The sequence below is a fragment of the Ranitomeya imitator genome, chromosome 1, assembly GCF_032444005.1.
Source record: "Ranitomeya imitator isolate aRanImi1 chromosome 1, aRanImi1.pri, whole genome shotgun sequence".
Classification (NCBI taxonomy): Eukaryota; Metazoa; Chordata; class Amphibia; order Anura; family Dendrobatidae; genus Ranitomeya; species Ranitomeya imitator.
In genome coordinates this window covers 878,120,921-878,141,237 of record NC_091282.1, presented here as the reverse complement: position 1 = coordinate 878,141,237, position 20,317 = coordinate 878,120,921, and the positions used below count along the sequence as shown (strand labels likewise).

Sequence of the window (20,317 nt, the reverse complement as noted above, 5' to 3'; positions counted from 1 at the left end):
AGCATGCCCCAGAATTGGAGGGAGGTCATACAGGCATGTGGAGGCCACACACATTACTGAACATCATTTTCCTTGTCTTGAGGCATTTCAACTGAAGTTGGATCAGCCTGTAATTTGATTTTCCAGTTTGATTTTGAGCATCATTCCAACTTCAGACCTCCATGGGATATTAGTTGTGATTTACATTGATAATTTTTATGTTTTATTGTTCTCGACAAATTCCACTATGTAATGAATGAAGATTTGCAACTGAAATATTCCATTCAGAGATATCTAGGATGTTGGATTTTAGTGTTTCCTTTAATTTTTTCGAGGTGTGTGTGTGTGTATAACATTTTTTTTGTTTTCGGACTAGAAGTAAGGGGATGACTTATACTATTTTTATTTCATTATTTTGTCACTTTTTTACCCCAGTTAGATCAGTGTAGCGTAAAGGTACCTTCACACTGAACAACATAACGATAGCGATCCGTGACGTTGCAGCGTCCTGGATAGCGACCTCGTTGTGTTTGACACGCAGCAGCGATCAGGATTCTGCTGTGACATCGCTGGTCGGAGCTAGAAGGCCAGAACTTTATTTTGTCGCTGGATCACCCGCTGACATCGCTGAATCGGCGTGTGTGACACCGATCCAGCGATGTGTTCACTGGTAACCAGGGTAAATATCGGGTTACTAAGCGCAGGGCCGCGCTTAGTAACCCGATGTTTACCCTGGTTACCATTGTAAATGTAAAAAAAAAAAAAAAAAACACATACTCGCATTCCGGTGCCTGTCACGTCCCCGGCGTCCGCTTCCCTGCACTCCTCCTGCATCCTGTGTCAGCGCCGGCCGGCCGTAAAGCAGAGCACGGCGGTGACATCACCGCTCTGCTTTACGGCCGGCGCTTACACAGGATGCAGGAGGAGTGCAGGGAAGCAGACGCCGGGGGACGTGACAGGCACCGGAATGTGAGTATGTGTTTTTTGTTTTTTTTTTAATACATTTACAATGGTAACCAGGGTAAACATCGGGTTACTAAGCGCGGCCCTGCGCTTAGTAACCCGATGTTTACCCTGGTTACCCGGGGACTTCGGCATCGTTGGTCGCTGGAGAGCTGTCTGTGTGATCGTTGGAAAGTTGCTGAGTGTGACGGTACCTTAACCCTCTCGTGATAAAGTATCTCAGAATCATGTTTGGGTTTTTTAAAATGACAATCCTGCCTCACACATCTCTGGATCTGTTTAGCTAGAAGGAAAGATAAGGAGACCACTCTAGGTGCCAGTTGAGGTCCAAGGGATTAAGCTTTTGTCAAATGTAGTATATGGTGTTCATAGCAATGGTTTGTTCTTGCAGGTCATGGAGCAGAAAGATCACAAGCTAAATGGCAAAGTTATTGATCCAAAAAGGGCGAAAGCAATGAAGACAAAAGAACCAGTTAAGAAAATATTTGTGGGTGGCTTGTCCCCAGACACACCAGAAGAAAAGATAAGGGAGTACTTTGGAACATTTGGTGAGGTAATTGTTCATTGTTTTGTTTTATTGTAGCTTTATTAGCTTCAGGACAAGTCAAAACTGAATTTGGTGCATCTGGTAGTTACCAAATCTCTGTTGGTTATACACTTTTAAAAGAGGATCTATTGCTGGGTTTGACAATCTAAACTATATACCGTATGTACTCTTGTATAAGCAGAGGCCCCTAATTTTGCCACGAAAAACAGGGAAAAGTTATTGATTCGGGTATGCAATGTCCCCTCATCCCCATACTGGTATGCATGGCTCCTTGTCCCCATCATTGTCTGCATGGCTCCTTGTCCCCATCCTTGTATCCATTGTTCCTTATCCCCATCCTTGTCTGCATGGCCCCCATGAGGAAAGCCAATGAAACAAACATCCTACTTACCTTCCCTGTGGGCCCTTGCAGCATCTTGTTCCCGTGCCAGTAGCTCCTGCGGCTGATAATGAATATTCATCTCTCTTCACGCCTTTGGGAGTGGAGAGAGGTGAATATTCATTACCTTAACCCCTTCCCGACCCATGACGCCACGTAGGCGTCATGAAAGTCGGTGCCATTCCGACCCATGACGCCTATGCGGCGTCATGGAAAGATCGCGTCCCTGCAGATCGGGTGAAAGGGTTAACTCCCATTTCACCCGATCTGCAGGGACAGGGGGAGTGGTAGTTTAGCCCAGGGGGGGTGGCTTCACCCCCTCGTGGCTACGATCGCTCTGATTGGCTGTTGAAAGTGAAACTGCCAATCAGAGCGATTTGTAATATTTCACCTATTATAACGGGTGAAATATTACAATCCAGCCATGGCCGATGCTGAAATATCATCGGCCATGGCTGGAAATACTAATGTGCCCCCACCCCACGCCCCCGCAGCCCCCCGATCTGGCCGGTACACTGCTCCGGCTCCCCTCCGTCCTGTGCTCCGCTCCCCCCCGTGCTCTTGTCCGCTCCCCCCGTGCTCCAATCACCCTCCCGTGCTCCAATCACCCTCCCGTGCTCCGATCCACACCCCCCGGTGCTCCGATCCACACCCCCCGGTGCTCCGTTCCACCCCCCCCCGTGCTCCATTCCAGCCCCCCCGTGCTCCGTTCCAGCCCCCCCGTGCTCCGTTCCACCCCTCCCGCGCTCCGATTTCCCCCCCCCCCCCTGTGCTCAGATACCCCCCCCCCCCCGTGCTCCGATTTCCCCCCCCCCCCCCCCCCCGTGGTCCCCCCCCACCCCATCATACTTACCGATCCAGCCGGGGTCCCGTCCGTCTTCTCCCTGGGCGCCGCCATCTTCCAAAATGGCGGGCGCATGTGCAGTGCGCCCGCCGAATCTGCCGGCCGGCAGATTCGTTCCAAAGTGCATTTTGATCACTGAGATATAATCTATCTCAGTGATCAAAATAAAAAAAATAATAAATGACCCCCCCCTTTGTCACCCCCATAGGTAGGGACAATAAAAAAATAAAGAAATTTTTTTTTTCCACTAATGTTAGGGTTAGGGGTAGGGTTAGGGGTAGGGGTGGGGTTAGGGGTAGGGTTAGGGCTAGGGTTAGGGTTTCGGTATGTGCACACGTATTCTGGTCCTCTGCGGATTTTTCCGCTGCGGATTTGATAAATCCGCAGTGCTAAACCGCTGCGGATTTATGGCGGATTTACCGCGTTTTTTTCTGCGCATTTCACTGCGGTTTTACAACTGCGATTTTCTATTGGAGCAGTTGTAAAACCGCTGCGGAATCCGCACAAAAGAAGTGACATGCTGCGGAATGTAAACCGCTGCGTTTCCGTGCAGTTTTTCCGCAGCATGTGTACAGCGATTTTTGTTTCCCGTAGGTTTACATTGAACTGTAAACTCATGGGAAACTGCTGCGGATCCGCAGCGTTTTCCGCAGCGTGTGCACATACCTTTAGAATTAGGCTATGTGCACACGGTGCAGATTTGGCTGCGGATTCGCAGCAGTGTTCCATCAGGTTTACAGTACCATGTAAACATATGAAAAACCAAATCCGCTGTGCCCATGGTGCGGAAAATACCGCGCGGAAACGCTGCGTTGTATTTTCCGCAGCATGTCAATTCTTTGTGCGGATTCCGCAGCGTTTTACACCTGTTCCTCAATAGGAATCCGCAGGTGAAATCCGCACAAAAAACACTGGAAATCCGCGGAAAATCCGCAGGTAAAACGCAGTGCCTTTTACCCGCTGATTTTTCAAAAATGGTGCGGAAATATCTCACACGAATCCGCAACGTGGGCACATAGCCTTAGGGTTAGGGTTGGAATTAGGGTTGTGGTTAGGGTTAGGGGTGTGTTGGGGTTAGGGTTGTGGTTAGGGGTGTGTTGCGGTTAGGGTTGTGATTAGGGTTATGGCTACAGTTGGGATTAGAGTTAGGGGTGTGTTGGGGTTAGTGTTGGAGGTAGAATTGAGGGGTTACCACTGTTTAGGCACATCAGGGGTCTCCAAACGCAACATGGCGCCACCATTGATTCCAGCCAATCTCGTATTCAAAAAGTCAAATGGTGCTCCCTCACTTCTGAGCCCCGACGTGTGCCCAAACAGTGGTTTACCCCCACATATGGGGTACCAGCATACTCAGGACAAACTGCGCAACAATTACTGGGGTACAATTTCTCCTGTTACCCTTGTGAATCTAAAAAAATGCTTGCTAAAACATAATTTTTGAGGAAAGAAAAATGATTTTTTATTTTCACGGCTCTGCGTTGTAAACGTCTGTGAAGCACTTGGGGGTTCAAAGTGCTCACCACATATCTAGATAAGTTCCTTGGGGGGTCTAGTTTCTAAAATGGGGTCACTTGTGGGGGTTTCTACTGTTTAGGCACACCAGGGGCTCTGCAAACGCAACATGACACCCGTAGACCATTCCATCAAAGTCTGCATTTCAAAAGTCACTACTTCCCTTCTGAGCCCCGACGTGTGCCCAAACAGTGGTTTACCCCCACTCATGGGGTATCAGCGTATTCAGGAGAAACTGGACAACAACTTTTGGGGTCCAATTTCTTCTGTAACCCTTGGGAAAATAAAAAATTCTGGGCTAAATAATTATTTTTGAGGAAAGAAAACGTATTTATTATTTTCACGGCTCTGCATTATAAACTTCTATGAAGCACTTGGGGGTTCAAAGTGCTCACCACACATCTAGATAAGTTCCTTTGGGGGTCTAGATTCCAAAATGGGGTCACTTGTGGGGGGTTTCTACTGTTAAGCCACATCAGGGGCTCTGCAAACGCAACGTGACGCCCACAGAGCATTCCATCAAAGTCTGCATTTCAAAACGTCACTACTTCACTTCCGAGCCCCGGCATGTGCCCAAACAGTGATTTACCCCCACATATGGGGTATCAGCGTACTCAGGAGAAACTGGACAACAACTTTTGGGGTCAAATTTCTCCTGTTACCCTTGGGAAAATAAAAAATTGCAGGCTAAAAGATCATTTTTGAGAAAATAATTTTTTTCTTTTATTTTCATGGCTCTGCGTTGTAAACTTCTGTGACGCACTTGGGGGTTCAAAGTCCTCACCACACATCTAGATTAGTTCCTTTGGGGGTCTAGTTTCCAAAATGGTGTCATTTCTGGGGGATCTCCAATGTTTAGGCACACAGGGACTCTCCAAACGTGACATAGTGTCCGCTAATGATTGGAGCTAATTTTCCATTTAAAAAGCCAAATGGCGTGCCATCCCTTCCGAGCCCTGCCGTGCGCCCAAACAGTGGTTTACCCCCTCATATGGGGTATCAGCATACTCAGGACAAACTGGACAACAATATTTGGGGTCCAATTTCTCCTATTATCCTTGGCAAAATAGGAAATTCCAGGCTAAAAAATCATTTTTGAGGAAAGAAAAATTATTTTTTATTTTCATGGCTCTGCGTTATAAACTTCTGTGAAGCACCTGGGGGTTTAAAGTGCTCAATATGCATCTAGATAAGTTCCTTGGGGGGTCTAGTTTCCAAAATGGGGTCACTTGTGGGGGAGCTCCAATGTTTAGGCACACAGGGGCTCTCCAAACGCGACATGGTGTCCGCTAACAATTGGAGCTAATTTTCCATTCAAAAAGTCAAATGGCGCGCCTTCCCTTCCGAGCCCTGCCGAGTGCCCAAACAGTGGTTTACCCCCACATACGAGGTATCAGCGTACTCAGGACAAATTGGACAACAACTTTCGTGGTTCAGTTTCTCCTTTTACCATTGGGAAAATAAAAAAATTGTTGCTAAAAGATAATTTTTGTGACTAAAAAGTGAAATGTTCATTTTTTCCTTCCATGTTGCTTCTGCTGCTGTGAAGCACCTGAAGGGTTAATAAACTTCTTGAATGTGGTTTTGAGTACCTTGAGGGGTGCAGTTTTTAGAATGGTGTCACTTTTGGGTATTTTCAGCCATATAGACCCCTCAAACTTGACTTCAAATGTGAGGTGGTCCCTAAAAAAAATGGTTTTGTAAATTTCGTTGTAAAAATGACAAATCGCTGGTCAAATTTTAACCCTTATAACTTCCTAACAAAAAAAAATTTTGTTTCCAAAATTGTGCTGATGTAAAGTAAACATGTGGGAAATGTTATTTATTAACTATTTTGTGTCACATATCTCTCTGGTTTAACAGAATAAAAATTCAAAATGTGAAAATTGCAAAATTTTCAAAATTTTCGCCAAATTTCCGTTTTTATCACAAATAAACGCAGAATTTATTGACCTAAATTTACCACTAACATGAAGCCCAATATGTCACGAAAAAACAATCTCAGAACCGCTAGGATCCGTTAAAGCGTTCCTGAGTTATTACCTCATAAAGGGACACTGGTCAGAATTGCAAAAAACGGCAAGGTCTTTAAGGTCAAAATAGGCTGGGTCATGAAGGGGTTAATGAGCAGGCACCCGTGCTAGCCTGGCAGCTGCTGGAAGCCTGGTGGCTGTAACTTGGTGCTATAACAGAAATGAATATTCATTGCCAGTGCAATGAATATTCATTTCTCTTTAGCAGCAGGCACAGGCTTTAGCCGCAGAAGCCGGCTTCTGCCTCCTGTGACCCGCTGTTCCGAAACTCTAAACTCCCCCGCCGTCTTCTGGGACAATGACTCGTGTATAAGCCGAGGGGGGTGTTTTCAGCACACAAAAATCCTAAAAAAACTCGGCTTATATACAAGTATATACAGTATGTTAATAAATAGACCGCTTGGACTTAATGAGGCTGTTATACTCAATTTGAAAATCAATGTCCGCACTGCTGTTCAATTAATTATTACAAACCTTGAATAGTCATTGTTCTCATCAGAAGATGGAAATCTGTCCAAGTCACACTTAATGGCGAAGACTTACTATTGCCATTATTTTATATTATTTTTGGCACACCATTTATTTATGAGATGCAATATAATTGCTTCAATTCGGCTCAGTGGTCAAAGCGCAAGAGCTAATCATGAAAGGAGGCAGTTTCCTTTTAGAGAAACAAAGTTGAGAAGAAAGTCTATTTGTAGCGCTAACTTGATTACATAATAGATTTTTTTTTAAAAAATGTGAAACTGGAATATATCTTTAAAAGGAATCTGTAACCAGATGTGTTTTTTTTTTTTTTTTTTTTTTTGCTAGCCCATCCGTAAGAGCTGCATGATTCCAGCTGTGTATATCACTTTTTTGGCTTCTGTAGGTTTAAGTCATTGTTTTGTTTCTGCAGATCTACCAGTTATAACCAAGAAAAAAAACTATTTAGCGTAATAATTAATATTTGATTGTTCAGTCTTTAAAAAATTTATGATTTTATTTAGGACGCTCAAATGACAAGACTAGTTTAAAGACCTATAGGTACACAATAAAAATTTAAAAACACACAGAAACATATTAAAAGCAGAAGCAGAGTCACATCAGCAACGTGAACCAAATGAGGTAACAGGTGGAGAATGGAGAAATATATATTTTCATTAATATTGTGTGCAAGTGCACAATGAAAGTTACTCACACTCATAACATATATATTAGTGCACAGTAAGGGTTGCTTAAATGTACATGCATGATCATTACTCGCTGAGGAAGCTCGTGTGAAGCGCCCGTTGGAGTGAGGGCAGCAGCATCCACGGCATGAACCTGGGTTACTAACTTGTTATATAATTTATATTTGTTTTCACAACTCTTACTGCATTCCTCTTGTAATCACTGGAGATCCTCATCATGATCTGCTCTGATGTTATGCACGCTTAAGCAACCTTTACTTTGCACTTGCACTTCATATACCTATATCTGATTGTGTCTGAATAACCTTCATTGTGCACGCGTTATATGTATATACAGATTGATCTATTGCACGCATTAAAAGACATAAATGTGGTATCACTGTAATCGTACCTACCCGAAGAATAAAGTTACCTTATTATTTTACCACATGCAAAACAGCAGAAATCCCACCCTAAAAAAAACAGAAAAAAAAACAATTTGAGTTGCTGTGTTTTTGTTCCTTCCCAAAAATGGGAATGGAAAACACCCTGCAAAAAAAAAAAAAAGCCCTCACATGACTGTCGGCAGAAATATAGAAAAATTATAGCTTTAAAAATATGGCAATGCAAAAACTATTTTTTTTTTTCAAGCGCCTTAGTGTTTGACAGCAACCAAACATAAAAAAAATCGATATTAATCTGTGATCGCACCAACCCAAACAATGTCGCCTAATCCCTTATACTGCACAAGGAGCGGTGTAAAAAATAAAACCAATTGTTCACTTGCTGTTGATTTGTTTATTCTGCCTCCCAAAGATCGCAGTATGTATCTGCTTGCGTTCATTCTGCGCTGAGCGTGTACATCTGGGTTTCCATGTAAATCTCTGTGATTCAGACGTAATCAGAAGATTCCCTATAATGAGAAAGATGGCCTATGATACGGCGGTGGCCATCTTTTTAGGAGTGCATAAAAGGTCAGTCCACCAGTTTCCTGCATTTCTGAAAAGGACAGAATAATTGCTGCATCACTATAGTGAATGAACCCCTCAGGAGATTCATCTAAAACACGTCACTGTGATTTAGATGGAAACTCCAGTGTAGGAGCTCGGCGTAGAGCGCTGGATAAATGAGATCCAAAATATTCCCAACAAAAGCTTCAACTCAATCCTCAAAAAAAAACGTCCTCTCAGGGCTTCCACGTTACTGGTAGTACAAATGCTCTGGAAAAGCACTATGGGTCCTCACCGCTCCCAAATCCAAATGCCCCATAGTGTGCCTAAACGACATTTCCCTTCTCTTAATGAATTCATCTAGGGCTGCAGTGATCATATTGACACCACAAGTGGGTGACAGAATTTTTTACCATTGGGTAATGAAGAAAAAAATATTTTTACCACCAAAATTTTGTTTTAGCCCCAGAGTTCACATTTTCACACGGAAAAAGAGTAAAAATGACCCCAAAATTTGTCCCACAATTTCTGCTGAATATAGAAATACCCCAAATATAGCTGCACAGTACTGCTTACGGCAGCACTCAGGAGGGACGGAGCGCTATTTTCCTCCCGGAGAGCCAGATTTCTTAGAATAGTTTGCAGACTCCATATACAGTGCCCCTAAGTGCTAGAAGAGCAGAATCCCCCCTCAAGTTACTCCATTTTAGAACTTATACCCCTGCCAAACATGTGGACACTAAATGTAGTTTAGGCACACTGTGGGGCATTTGGATTTGGGAGCGGTGAGGAGCCGTAGTGCTTTGTGCACACTGGTGCTCAGAAGGGAGGGGGGCATTTTGATTTGGGACGCTGAATTTGCTGAATTTCTTTTGGAGGGTGAGGAGCTGTTTTGCTTTTCCAGAGCCTTTGCACTGCCTAGAACTTGGAAGCCCATTTCCATTAACAGATGACAGACCTGAGTAGGAACTTGCTATTTTGTGGATTGAGTTGAAGCTTTTATTGGGAACATTTTAAATAACATTTGGGATCACATTTATCCTGCGCTCTACGCTGAGCACTTACATTAGGGTTTCCATCTAAATCTCCGAGTGACGTGACAGATGAAATCCACGAGAGATCCAATCGCTATGAGGCAGCAGAGTTACTCTGGACTCCATCTGGCTTTTTTTTTCAGCTGAGTCCTTCTTTTCAAAAGTACACAAATCTGTCCCGGACAGCACTTTTATGCACGCCTAAAAAGACCTCGCTGGATCAGAGGCCAGAAAGCATCCGCCGTGCTTCCATCAGTCTCGTTATAGGGAATCTTCCTCCTGGGGTACTGTCTGAATCACGTATTTCAGAGATTTACATGAAAACCCTGGTGTAAGCACTTGGTGCAGGGTAAATGTGAGCCAAGTCTTCTGCAATCTTTGGGAGGCAGAATGACCAAAGGTGAAGAATTGTTTGTTTGTTTTTTTTTTTATGCCGTTCCTCGTGCGGATAAGTGACTAGGTGACTTTATTCTTTGGGTCGTTGTGCTTAAAGCGATACCAGATTTATATCCGTTTTTTTGTTTGGCTGCTGTTACACACTAAAAGACTTTTTATTGCAAAAACTCCTTTTTGCATCCCCATATTTTGAGAACTATAATTTTTACATATATTACTGCTGACAGTCATGTGAGGGCTTGTTGTTTTGTAGGACGGGTTGACGTTATTATTGATACCATTTTTCGGGCCCATGACTTATTTTGATCGCTTTCCATTCTGATTTTTGTGGAGGCAGAATGAGCAAAAACCATTCAGGGATTGTTTTTTTGGCTGTGTTAAAATAGCTAAGGCAGCTTTATTCTTCGGATCAGTACGATTACAGCGATATCATATATATATATATATATATATATATATATATATATATATATATATATATATATATATATATATATATATATATATATATATATATAATGTTTTGACGCTTCTACACAATAAAAACTTAGAGGAAAAAAAGATAATTTTTGCATCGCTTTAGTCTGAGAGTTATTACTTTTTCCACTGGAGCCCTATGGTGGCTTGGTTTTTTTGTGGGACAAGTTGGTTTACAGCGGTACAATTTATTTATTTATTTTAAATTTACATTAGTCTTTTTGATCGCGTTTTATTCCAATTTTTACTGAAGGGGTTAACTAGTGACACTTCAATAGATTGTGGTGTTCCGTATGCGGTGATATCAACCGTGTCCTTTTATTTATATTTTTTTTTTTACTTAAAAATATGTATCAGTGTATTTTTTTTTTTTTTTAATTTTCTAACTTTTTTTTTTTTGTATGCTGCTGCCAATAGGAGGCTGACACTAAGTGATACAAAAAAAGTGATCTCCTCCCCTGCAGTATACACCCTCCTGCTGGCTCTCAGCTAACCAGTTCTTGCTTAGTGTCTGTAGGAGGCACATGGGTCTGTTTCAGACCCCAACGTTTTTATTTTATGGTTTACTTTTCTGTAAATTTTTATTTTTTAATTAACGGAGTGAAGGGGGCGACTGTTCCTTTCAAGGTTCCGATCTCCCCCGAACCATCAACAGGCGAGCACGGCGAGTATACCTCCCCGTACCCTCTCCTGCGACGTGGGAAGCCATGCCTGAGCTCACTTCAGGGGCGACGGTTCCTTTCATGGTCCCGATCTCCCCACACCAGCAGCAGGCGAGCACATGGAGTGTCGCCCCCATGTATCCTCTCCTGGAGCCAGGCCTAATGCCGGACAACTGGCCCTGTCCACCCGGACTGAACTCCGTGGCTGTACAGAGGCCCCTCTCTATGGCGTCCGAGCAGCCCCCACTGTCCCACCACTGTGAAAGCGGATGGCACAAGGAGGCGGACGGTTCCTCTCCACCTCCCTAACAGTCGGATGATGGATTGAGGCTTATCCCTGCACCGTCCACGCTGCACAGAACAGCGCTGGAACCCACATCCGCGGCGGCTCCATGCCAGGACGCGCACCAATGGTGAGTGGATCCATCTTCAGTGGGATATCCACATGCTGACAGGCAGCCTCAGCCACTTCCCTGTGGCCCACCTCTCTGAGGTAACGCTCTGGATGGCTGCAAAAATTTAGTCCCAGGCTTCGGCCGATTTGTAGGCCGCATCCTGGAAGTCTTGCCTGGAACGCCCCGCTGGTGTCGCCCGCCGGCTACAGAAATTTAGGCCCCGGCTTGGGCCTATTCAACATCGTGTCTGTGGCTCCGCCCCCCAAATTGGCGCTTCTCGCTCTCTGCGAGATTTTATCAACTCTGCAGCTCCCGGTGGCCACTTGGTCCACCCGGCCAGCTCACACTGGGGTGACAGTATTTTTGCATTAAAGGGCACATCGACTCTACATCAGTACCCGGGTAAGGAAGTACCTGGCCTGGTCTTAACGGCATATGGCCAGTATTCCCAGTCTTAAAGGCGCATGACCAGTATTCCCTGGTCTTAAAGGCGCATGACCAGTATTCCCTGGTCTTAAAGGCGCATGACCAGTATTCCCTGGTCTTAAAGGCGCATGACCAGTATTCCCTGGTCTTAAAGGCGCATGACCAGTATTCCCTGGTCTTAAAGGCGCATGACCAGTATTCCCTGGTCTTAAAGGCGCATGACCAGTATGCTCTGGTCTTAAAGGCGCATGACCAGTATTTCCTGGTCTTAAAGGCGCTTGATCAGTCCGAGGAGCCCTCCGCCGCCGACCCCAGCTTTATCCTCTAGTTCCCCTCAGTGGACTTCTTCACTTCTTCACTGACCAATCCATGGTTCTCTGACCAAGAGATTGAATCCCTCTGTGTACCCTCTGTGTTTGGAGTGCTCGCAGGACCAATATACATGGTCCCAATCCTACATGGGAGCCGTCGGCTAGCAGGGGCCGCAAGTATTCTAGAAACGTGCAGGCGTCTAGAAACATACAGGCATCTAGAAAACGGAAGTTTTTCGTTTCCTGCTCCCTCACCAATGATTTGATGACAACAAGGCTCTGAATATGGATTGGATATTGCCTGAGCTTGCCAGAGCTTCAGAGACTAAACTTCCTCGAGAGCATTTGCCATTCAGTTCGGATAAGCGATTCACTGGACAGAAGCCTCTACGTGGGATGCCATGCCTGGCCTGTTTTTTAAGGGCGACGGGTCCTTTAAAGGGCACCGATCTCCCCACACCATCAACAGACGAGCACACGGAGTTTCGTCTCCATGTTTCCTCTTCTGCATCCAGGCCTAACGCCAGACAACCTGTCCTGTCCACCTGGAGACCTGTACTCTGTGGACATATAGAGGCACCCTTTTTTGGCGTACGAGCTCCCCCCTCTGCATCACCACTATTTAGTGGATGATGCAAGAAGGCGGACAATTCCTCTCCACTTCCCTGGATCGAGGGTGCCTAATTTTTATCTCTGCACCGTGAAAAGAGGAGATGGCAAGAGACTATGACCTGCTGGATGCAGCCGCACATTCTGCCATGGGGCAGATTAACCGGGTAGAATCTCCTGTGGTATTCCTACCAGTATCCCTACCTGATGGGTCATCAATTAAAAATACCACGGACTGTCAGATAGCAAATCTGGTTCGTTCCGTCTTGCGGCTTCGAGTCCAGCGCTCTATCCTCCCTAGCGGCCGCATGGATTGCTAGAGCAATGGTCTCCTGGCTGGAGACCTTAACTACCTTGATTCACACCAGCAACAACTGGCCAATCAAATCCTTTGAGCGGGAGACTGACAAAGGATTGTATAAGGATTGTCCAGCACAGTCTAGATCTAAGGGATCTTGGTTCCAAACAGGGGAACGAAAAGTAAGATCGACCCTGGACCTCAAACTTCTAACAACCTTTGACATGGTCCTCCTTCTTTGGATGGAGTTCCTCCGCTCAGCCATTACTTCAACAGAAAAAGATGCAGTTTCTGGCATCCATCGACATTCGGGTTGCTTGCCCTCTGCAAAAATTCCTTCGCCTTTCCATTCGTCAACAGCATTTTCATGTCACAACCTTGTCCTTTGGCCTTGCTTCCGCACCCAGAATGTTCGCTCGGGTCATGGCGGATGTCATGTTTATCTAGAGGCGTGCTCGTCCTGCCCTGTTTGGTCTGTCTAGCCGCCCTTCCAGGACTACGCTGAGTCGTCTATATCTCTTGCGATACCTTCTCTCCTGGGCTGGCAGCTACACTTAGACAAGTTCTCCTCATTTCCAGCCCAGCAGATATCCTTTTTGAGGATGATCCTGCACACTTCTAGAGGGATGGTAATTCTTCCTCGAGACAAGGTCATGGCCCTTCAACAGGGAGCTCGCGCAAGGAGAGTTCTGAGGACTTGATTACTCACCCCTCATTTCATTTGATTTGCTAAGAGAGTTCTGAGGAAAAATGGTGACGACAATGGAAGCGGTTTCCTTCGCTCCGCTCGTTTTCAGCAAGTCAAATAGACTTTCAGACAATAGTCTCTGAGCTCCTTCTTTATCCAGGGCCTTTCTCCCGGTTCAATGGTTATTAGTAACTACCAATGCCAGTCTTCTTCTCCCTATCATTGTTCTGGAGATCCGAACGGTAGTCTTACATCAGGTCCACTGCCTTCTGGTGGGTCACCCTATCCGAATTCAATTGGATAATGCCACGGCGGTGCCTTACGTCAGTCATCTAGCAGGTACCCACGATCAGGCGCCATGACCGAGGTACCTCACTTTCTCTGATGGGCCGAAGTCTATTATTCGGTGATCTCGGCAGTATATATCCCAGAAGTAGAACTCTGAACGGCAAACAAATTCAGCCGTCAGGGTTCCGCCTCAAGTCAGTGGGAACTTCTCCCCGAAGTCTTCCATCAGATCTGTCCTTACTGGAGCTCTCCAGTTGTAGGTGGGATGACATCCAGACTGAAGGCCAATGTACTCGAGTTCGTGGTTCGGCCTCGAGATCCAAGAGCCATCGCTCTCCATGCTCTGGTTCTGCCGTGGTACCAGTTTCCATAACTCCCCTTCCACTGCTTCCGAAAGCCTCTCGGAAGCAGAAAGGGGCCCCAGTGATCCTCAGAGATCCGCACTGACCACGTCCGTTTTTTGTTTGCGGAGCTAGTATCTTATCGCCTTATCGCAGCACAACTGCAAGTAGGGACTTTCTCACAGGGAGTTTTCACACGTAGTTCTTCCCTATCGCATACCGTTAGATCATTGGGACCTTATTATTCCTAGGAGCCTTACAGTAGGCTCCTTTTTCATCCGGGCAGACTTTACTATCAGGGAAAGTCGTCCCGTTCTCCTCTGCGATATTCTCACTCTGACGAGTCTTCGGAGCTAGCTTCTCTGCTCTTTCAGACTTTTTTCCCTTATTTCCTTCGAGGAAAGGTTGTCCTCAGGCCATCTCCATCCCTTGTTACCAAGGTGGTACTGTATTACCACTGTTATGAGGGCATAGTTCTTCCCTCATCTCTTTTGGCTCCAGTCCACAAAATGGAATAAGATCCCCCATATTCTGGACGAAGTGAGTGCTCTGAGTAGGTACGTCTTGAGAACAGCGTCCTTCTGAAGGTTGGACATTATATTTGGGCTTCCTGATGGTAGAGGAAGGCTTCCTGACATTTTCAGGAAGGGTTTAGCCGTTTCATCGACCATGATAACATGGTGAATTCTTTTCACCATCCAGGAGTCCTTCCGTGCTAGATGTCAGCCTCTCCCTGTCTATCAAGGGTTCTAGGCACCAGGCGTCAGCAAGGCACGCCTGCAAGCTTGCGGATTCGTCCAGTCCGCATGCATTCTTGAAGCACTATAATTCCCACACTTCCACAGATGTGAGTCTGGGCAGGCGGACTCTGCAGGCCGCGGTGGTGCACTTGTAAGTAGCGGTTACACAGGGCCTGATCTATTGTTGTCCCCACCCAGGGACTGCTTTGGGACGTCCCACGGTCTGTGTCCACCAATGAGGCGAAGGAGAAATAGGGATTTTTGTGTACTCACCGTAAAATCCTTTTCTCCGAGCCATTCATTGGGGGACACAGCTCCCACCCTGTTATTAGCTTATGCTTGTTTTTTAGAATATGACATGCTATACGCTCATATATTGTTATTGATCTCCTACTGCTTTTGCACCGAACTGGTTAGCTGAGAGCCAGCAGGAGGGTATATACTGCAGGGGAGGAGCTAACTTTTTTTGTATCACTTAGTGTCAGCCTCCTATTGGCAGCAGCATACACCCCACGGTCTGTGTCCCCCAATGAATGGCTCGGAGAAAAGGATTTTACGGTGAGTACACAAAAATCCCTATTTTCTTCTTATGGTATTTACACTTTTTTTTTGTATGCTGGTTTTCTATATGGGACTTTCACTTTTTTCTTTATTTTTTCTTTTTTTTTCACCAGATTGCAAAACAAAATACCTATACTGAAAGTCTTTAAGACCCCTGACCATTACTAATCCTATAATTACCATATGTGGTGAATAAAGACACAGCCAGAATAAAGTCCTTTTATTTGAAATGAAAACAAAATACACTTCCGTTTTTATTTATAAATAACAAACACAAGTAAATATAACTTTGTTTCTTTTTAAATAAAAATGGAAGTATGTGTTTTATTTACCATACAACTATAAGATTAGTAATGGATAGGTGTCTTATAGACGACTCTCATTACTAACCCGTGGACTTGATGTCACCGGACACTACAAAGGTGACATCAACCCCCATAAATATTACCCGACTTGCCACCGCCACAGGGAAAGTGTGAAGAGACGGGCAAAGAAGCAGAATTTGCGCATTTAACAGATGTGCATTTTCAGGTCGGCTGCGGGTTGCTACACTGCTTAAAAAAAATAAAGGGAACACTTGAACAGAATATAACTCCAAGTAAATCAAACTTCTGTGAAATCAAACTGTCCACTTAGGAAGCAACACTGTTTGACAATCAATTTCACATGCTGTTGTGCAAATGGAATAGACAACAGATGGAAATTATTGGTAATTATCAAGACACACTCAATAAAGGAGTGGTTCTGCAGGTGGGGACCACAGACAACATCTCAGTACCAATGCTTTCTGGTGATGTTTTGGTCACTTTTGAATGTTGGTTGTGCTTTCACACTCGTGGTAGCATGAGACGGACTCTACATCCCACACAAGTGGCTCAAGTGCAGCTCTTCCAGGATGGCACATCAATTCGATCTGTGGCAAGAAGGTTTGCTGTGTCTGTCAGCGTAGTGTCCAGAGGCTGGAGGCGCTACCAGGAGACAGGCCAGTACACCAGGAGACGTGGAGGGGGCTGTAGGAGGGCAACAACCCAGCATCAGGACCGCTACCTCAGCCTTTATGCAAGGAGGAGCACTGCCAGAGCCCTGCAAAATGACCTCCAGCAGGCCACAAATGTGCATGTGTCTTCGCAAACGGTTAGAAACTGACTCCATGAGGATGGTCTGAGTGCCCGACGTCCACAGATGGGGTTGTGCTCACAGCCCAACTCCACGCAGTTTGCTTGGCATTTGCCACAGAAATCCAGGATTGGCAAATTCTCCACTGGCGCCCTGTGCTCTTCACAGATGAAAGCAGGTTCACACTGAGCACATGTGACAGTGTCTGGAGACGCTGTGGAGAGCGATCTGCCTTCAGCATTTTTCAGAATGACTGGTTTGGCAGTGGGCCAGTAATGGTGTGGGATAGCATTTCTTTGGAGGGTCGCACAGCCCTCCATGTGCTCGCCAGAGGTAGCCTGACTGCCATTAGGTACCCAGATGAGATCCTCAGACCCCCTGTGAGACCATATGCTGATGCAGATGGCCCTGGGTTTCTCCTAATGCAGGACAATGCCAGACCTCATGTGGCTGGAGTGTGTCAGTAGTTCCTGTAAGATGAAAGCATTGAAGCAATAAACTGGCCCACCCGATCCCTAGACCTGAGGACATCATGTTTCGCACCATCAACCAACGTCACGTTGCACCACAGACTGTCCAGGAGTTGACGGAGCTTTCCTCCAGGTCTGGGAGGAGATCCCTCAGGAGACCATCCGCCGCCTCATCAGGAGCATGTCCAGGTGTTGTAGGGAGATCATACAGGCACGTGGAGGCCGCACACACTACTGAGCATCATTTCCTTGCCTTGAGGCGTTTCCACTGAAGTTGGATCAGCCTGTAACTTCATTTTCCACTTTGATTTTGAGCATCATTCCAACTCCAGACCTCCATGGGATATTAGTTGTGATTTACTTTGATAATTTTTAGGTTTTATTGTTCTCAACACATTCCACTAATGTAATGAATGTGTGTTTGCACTAATGTGTGCAAACTGTCTGAAAGAGCTCTTAACTAGTCTTTTAATTTTGGTGTCCTAAATAGCATAGTGAATTTGTTCATATTTGATCATATTTCATTGCTGTAAGTAATTTTTGCTTGGTTATATTATGTTTTGCTTTAGTACTGCTTTAAATTACAATTTTTTGTGGTTACATTTTCAGATCTATTCCTTCTAATATAGGTTAAATATCTACCAGTTCTCTGAATTCTCAGCCTTTTGTAACCCTTCCCACACCACTGAATGGCAGCTTTCTGCCTATGCACAGTGTACACAGAAATCTGTCATTCAGTGGGGTTATACAGGGCTCATGAATATGGAGGACTACATGGCAGTAGGTCTACTTGTCATGCAGATATAATTTCCTGTTGATAAAATGATTCTTGAAACTACAGTTAGCAGTCCGGTAAGTGATCGCTGGAATCCAAGGTCTCTATCTACATCATGCTGCTCTAATATTAAGTGACATAAAACCTGGTGACAGATTCCCTTTACACTGAAATCTGAATGACATGCTGTGCTTCAGCAGTCCCATAAAGAATAAATGGAGCGGTGGCGCACATGTTCATCCTGCGCTTCATGTAAACTGGACCCTTCAGAGCCTCATTCTTGGGGATCAGTGAGGTTCTAGTGAGCAGGAACTCATTTCTTGCCGATGGACAGCAGGTAACTTACAAACTCTTTCAGGGCTCCTGCAGACTACTGTATAACTCCAGAGTTCTATCTGTTGTTTTTACCAGGGATGTGGAGTCGATAAGTCAAACTTCTGACTCCAACTCCTCAATTTCACTGACTTGCGACACCACCACTCCGACTCCACAGCACTGGTCACTACTGAGCATGTGCATAAAGTGCAGCATAGATTCATCTCCGCTAATAGCCGAGATCCTTAGATCAGGAACAGAACAGACATTTATAGGACTTTTCATAAATTCCCAAATTCTTATGAAAACATTTACAGCATTGAACTACTGAACCCAATTTATTATATATGTTAAGAGTTTGAGTCTGTTCATTTTAAACAGACTCCAGCAAAGTGGACTCAGGCTTGAATAGCTCAGTGTGATCCAATCGAGTCTGGGTCTGGAAAAATTAAATCTGCACTCTGACATCCAAGTGCGGCCCGATTTTCACTTTTTCTTCTTTTTTTTTTGTCCTCCCTCCCCTTCTTTTCACCTCCGAGAAAATCCGAACACATACAGTCAGCATAATCGGCCCGATTTTTCTCAGATGTGCAGAACAGTCATGTGACACTAGCCTAAGAGAGCAGTTCACTTTACTCTCGTCTTGGGGTTAACGATGTGATGTTGTAATTGTTTCCAACTTTCTTTCAGGTTGAGGCGATTGAGCTTCCTATGGACAACAAGACCAACAAACGGCGCGGATTCTGTTTCATCACATTTACCGAAGAAGAGCCAGTGAAAAAGATTATGGAAAAGAAATACCACAATGTTGGCTTGAGTAAAGTATGCCATTTTTTTTAAAAAAACCGAAAATTCACACATTCTTCCAGCTCTTTCCTTGCGTTCAGTGACTGGGCTAGACTACAGAGCTTATGTTAGTAGATTTGAGGGAAAACATTTGTCCAGAGGTGACCTTGATCGTTTTGGTTGGCAAACCTCCTTTTTCGTCCCGCCATCCCTGGTGCCTTTTGTGATTAGTAGGCATTTCATCTCATAATGTGGAAAGACAACGGAGATAGGAGGAGGTTCACAGGTTTTGTGGTTCGGCAACCAAAGGCTACTGACAACTCCACTCTAGTTGTCGGCACGCTGACTCCCGCTGCATATGTGATCTAGCTCATTAACCTCACATTTTGCTTCTTTCTGTTTGAGTTGTGGCTTCTAATGATTGTTAGAAATGGTATGTAACGCATTTTTTTTTTTTTTTTTTTTTTTTAGCTTTCCCTAGTAGGGACCTTCTAGTAAATAGTTAGCAAAAGTTAGAATTTTATTTTCATTCATGAAATTCTTGTTATATTAATCCTTTCCATAGTGTGAAATAAAAGTAGCACTTTCAAAGGAACAGTACCAGCAACAGCAGCAGTGGGGCACAAGGGGCGGAGGATCCTCGTCAAGATCCCGTGGAAGAGGAAGTTAGTAGATCGCTTAAAAGTCATTGCTAGTCATTGCACCCCCTCGTTCTTTGCTCTTCTGATTTTTGGCAATTTTCTCCATAGGCTCCAATCCAAGCTGGAGTCAGGGATACAGTAGTTACTGGAGTCCAAGCTACAGTAGTTATGGCTACAACAACCAGGGTTATGGAGGCTACGGCAACTATGACTACTCTGGGTATAACTACTATGGATATGGAGATTACAATAGTGAGTATCAGTCATTTAATATGACGCTAGATGAAGTTTTGTCTTAAGGCCTTGGAGATCTTACAGATATATAATGCAGAAGGCCTTAGTTATTATGTCCTATCACATTATACATTGGCATGTATGGCCAATCGAAGTGCATTACACATCGCTGCCTGTGAAAAGAAACAATGTAATGTGATGCTTTGAAAAGTTGATAAATCGAGTTTCCATAGTATTGTACACATTTTTATCTTTTTTTTTTTTTTTTTTGACAACCTCTACCTACCCCCATCCACCCCCCCCAATCGATTTGAATGATACATGCTTAGATGACAAGTGACCTAGCTACAATACAACATTCAGCTCCAATTCCTGAGCCAGCTGTGATGCAGTCTG

At 44.8% G+C, this 20,317-nt stretch overlaps 1 protein-coding gene across 6 annotated transcripts in view; it reads left to right on the top strand.

The window, feature by feature from the left end:
- The window catches only part of HNRNPD (heterogeneous nuclear ribonucleoprotein D), a 37,226-nt gene that overhangs the window by 12,270 nt on the left and 4,639 nt on the right, over window positions 1–20,317 (top strand). For all 6 annotated transcript variants that reach the window (XR_011315573.1, XR_011315574.1, XR_011315577.1 and 3 more), the window contains exons 3-6: window positions 1,334–1,495; window positions 18,951–19,082; window positions 19,612–19,711; window positions 19,796–19,939. Coding sequence is in view for 3 of the 6 variants with exons in the window: in XM_069742863.1 (XP_069598964.1) it covers window positions 1,334–1,495; window positions 18,951–19,082; window positions 19,612–19,711; window positions 19,796–19,939 (538 nt within the window). In the remaining 3 variants the exon portion in view is untranslated. The remainder of the gene's footprint in view (window positions 1–1,333; window positions 1,496–18,950; window positions 19,083–19,611; window positions 19,712–19,795; window positions 19,940–20,317) is intronic.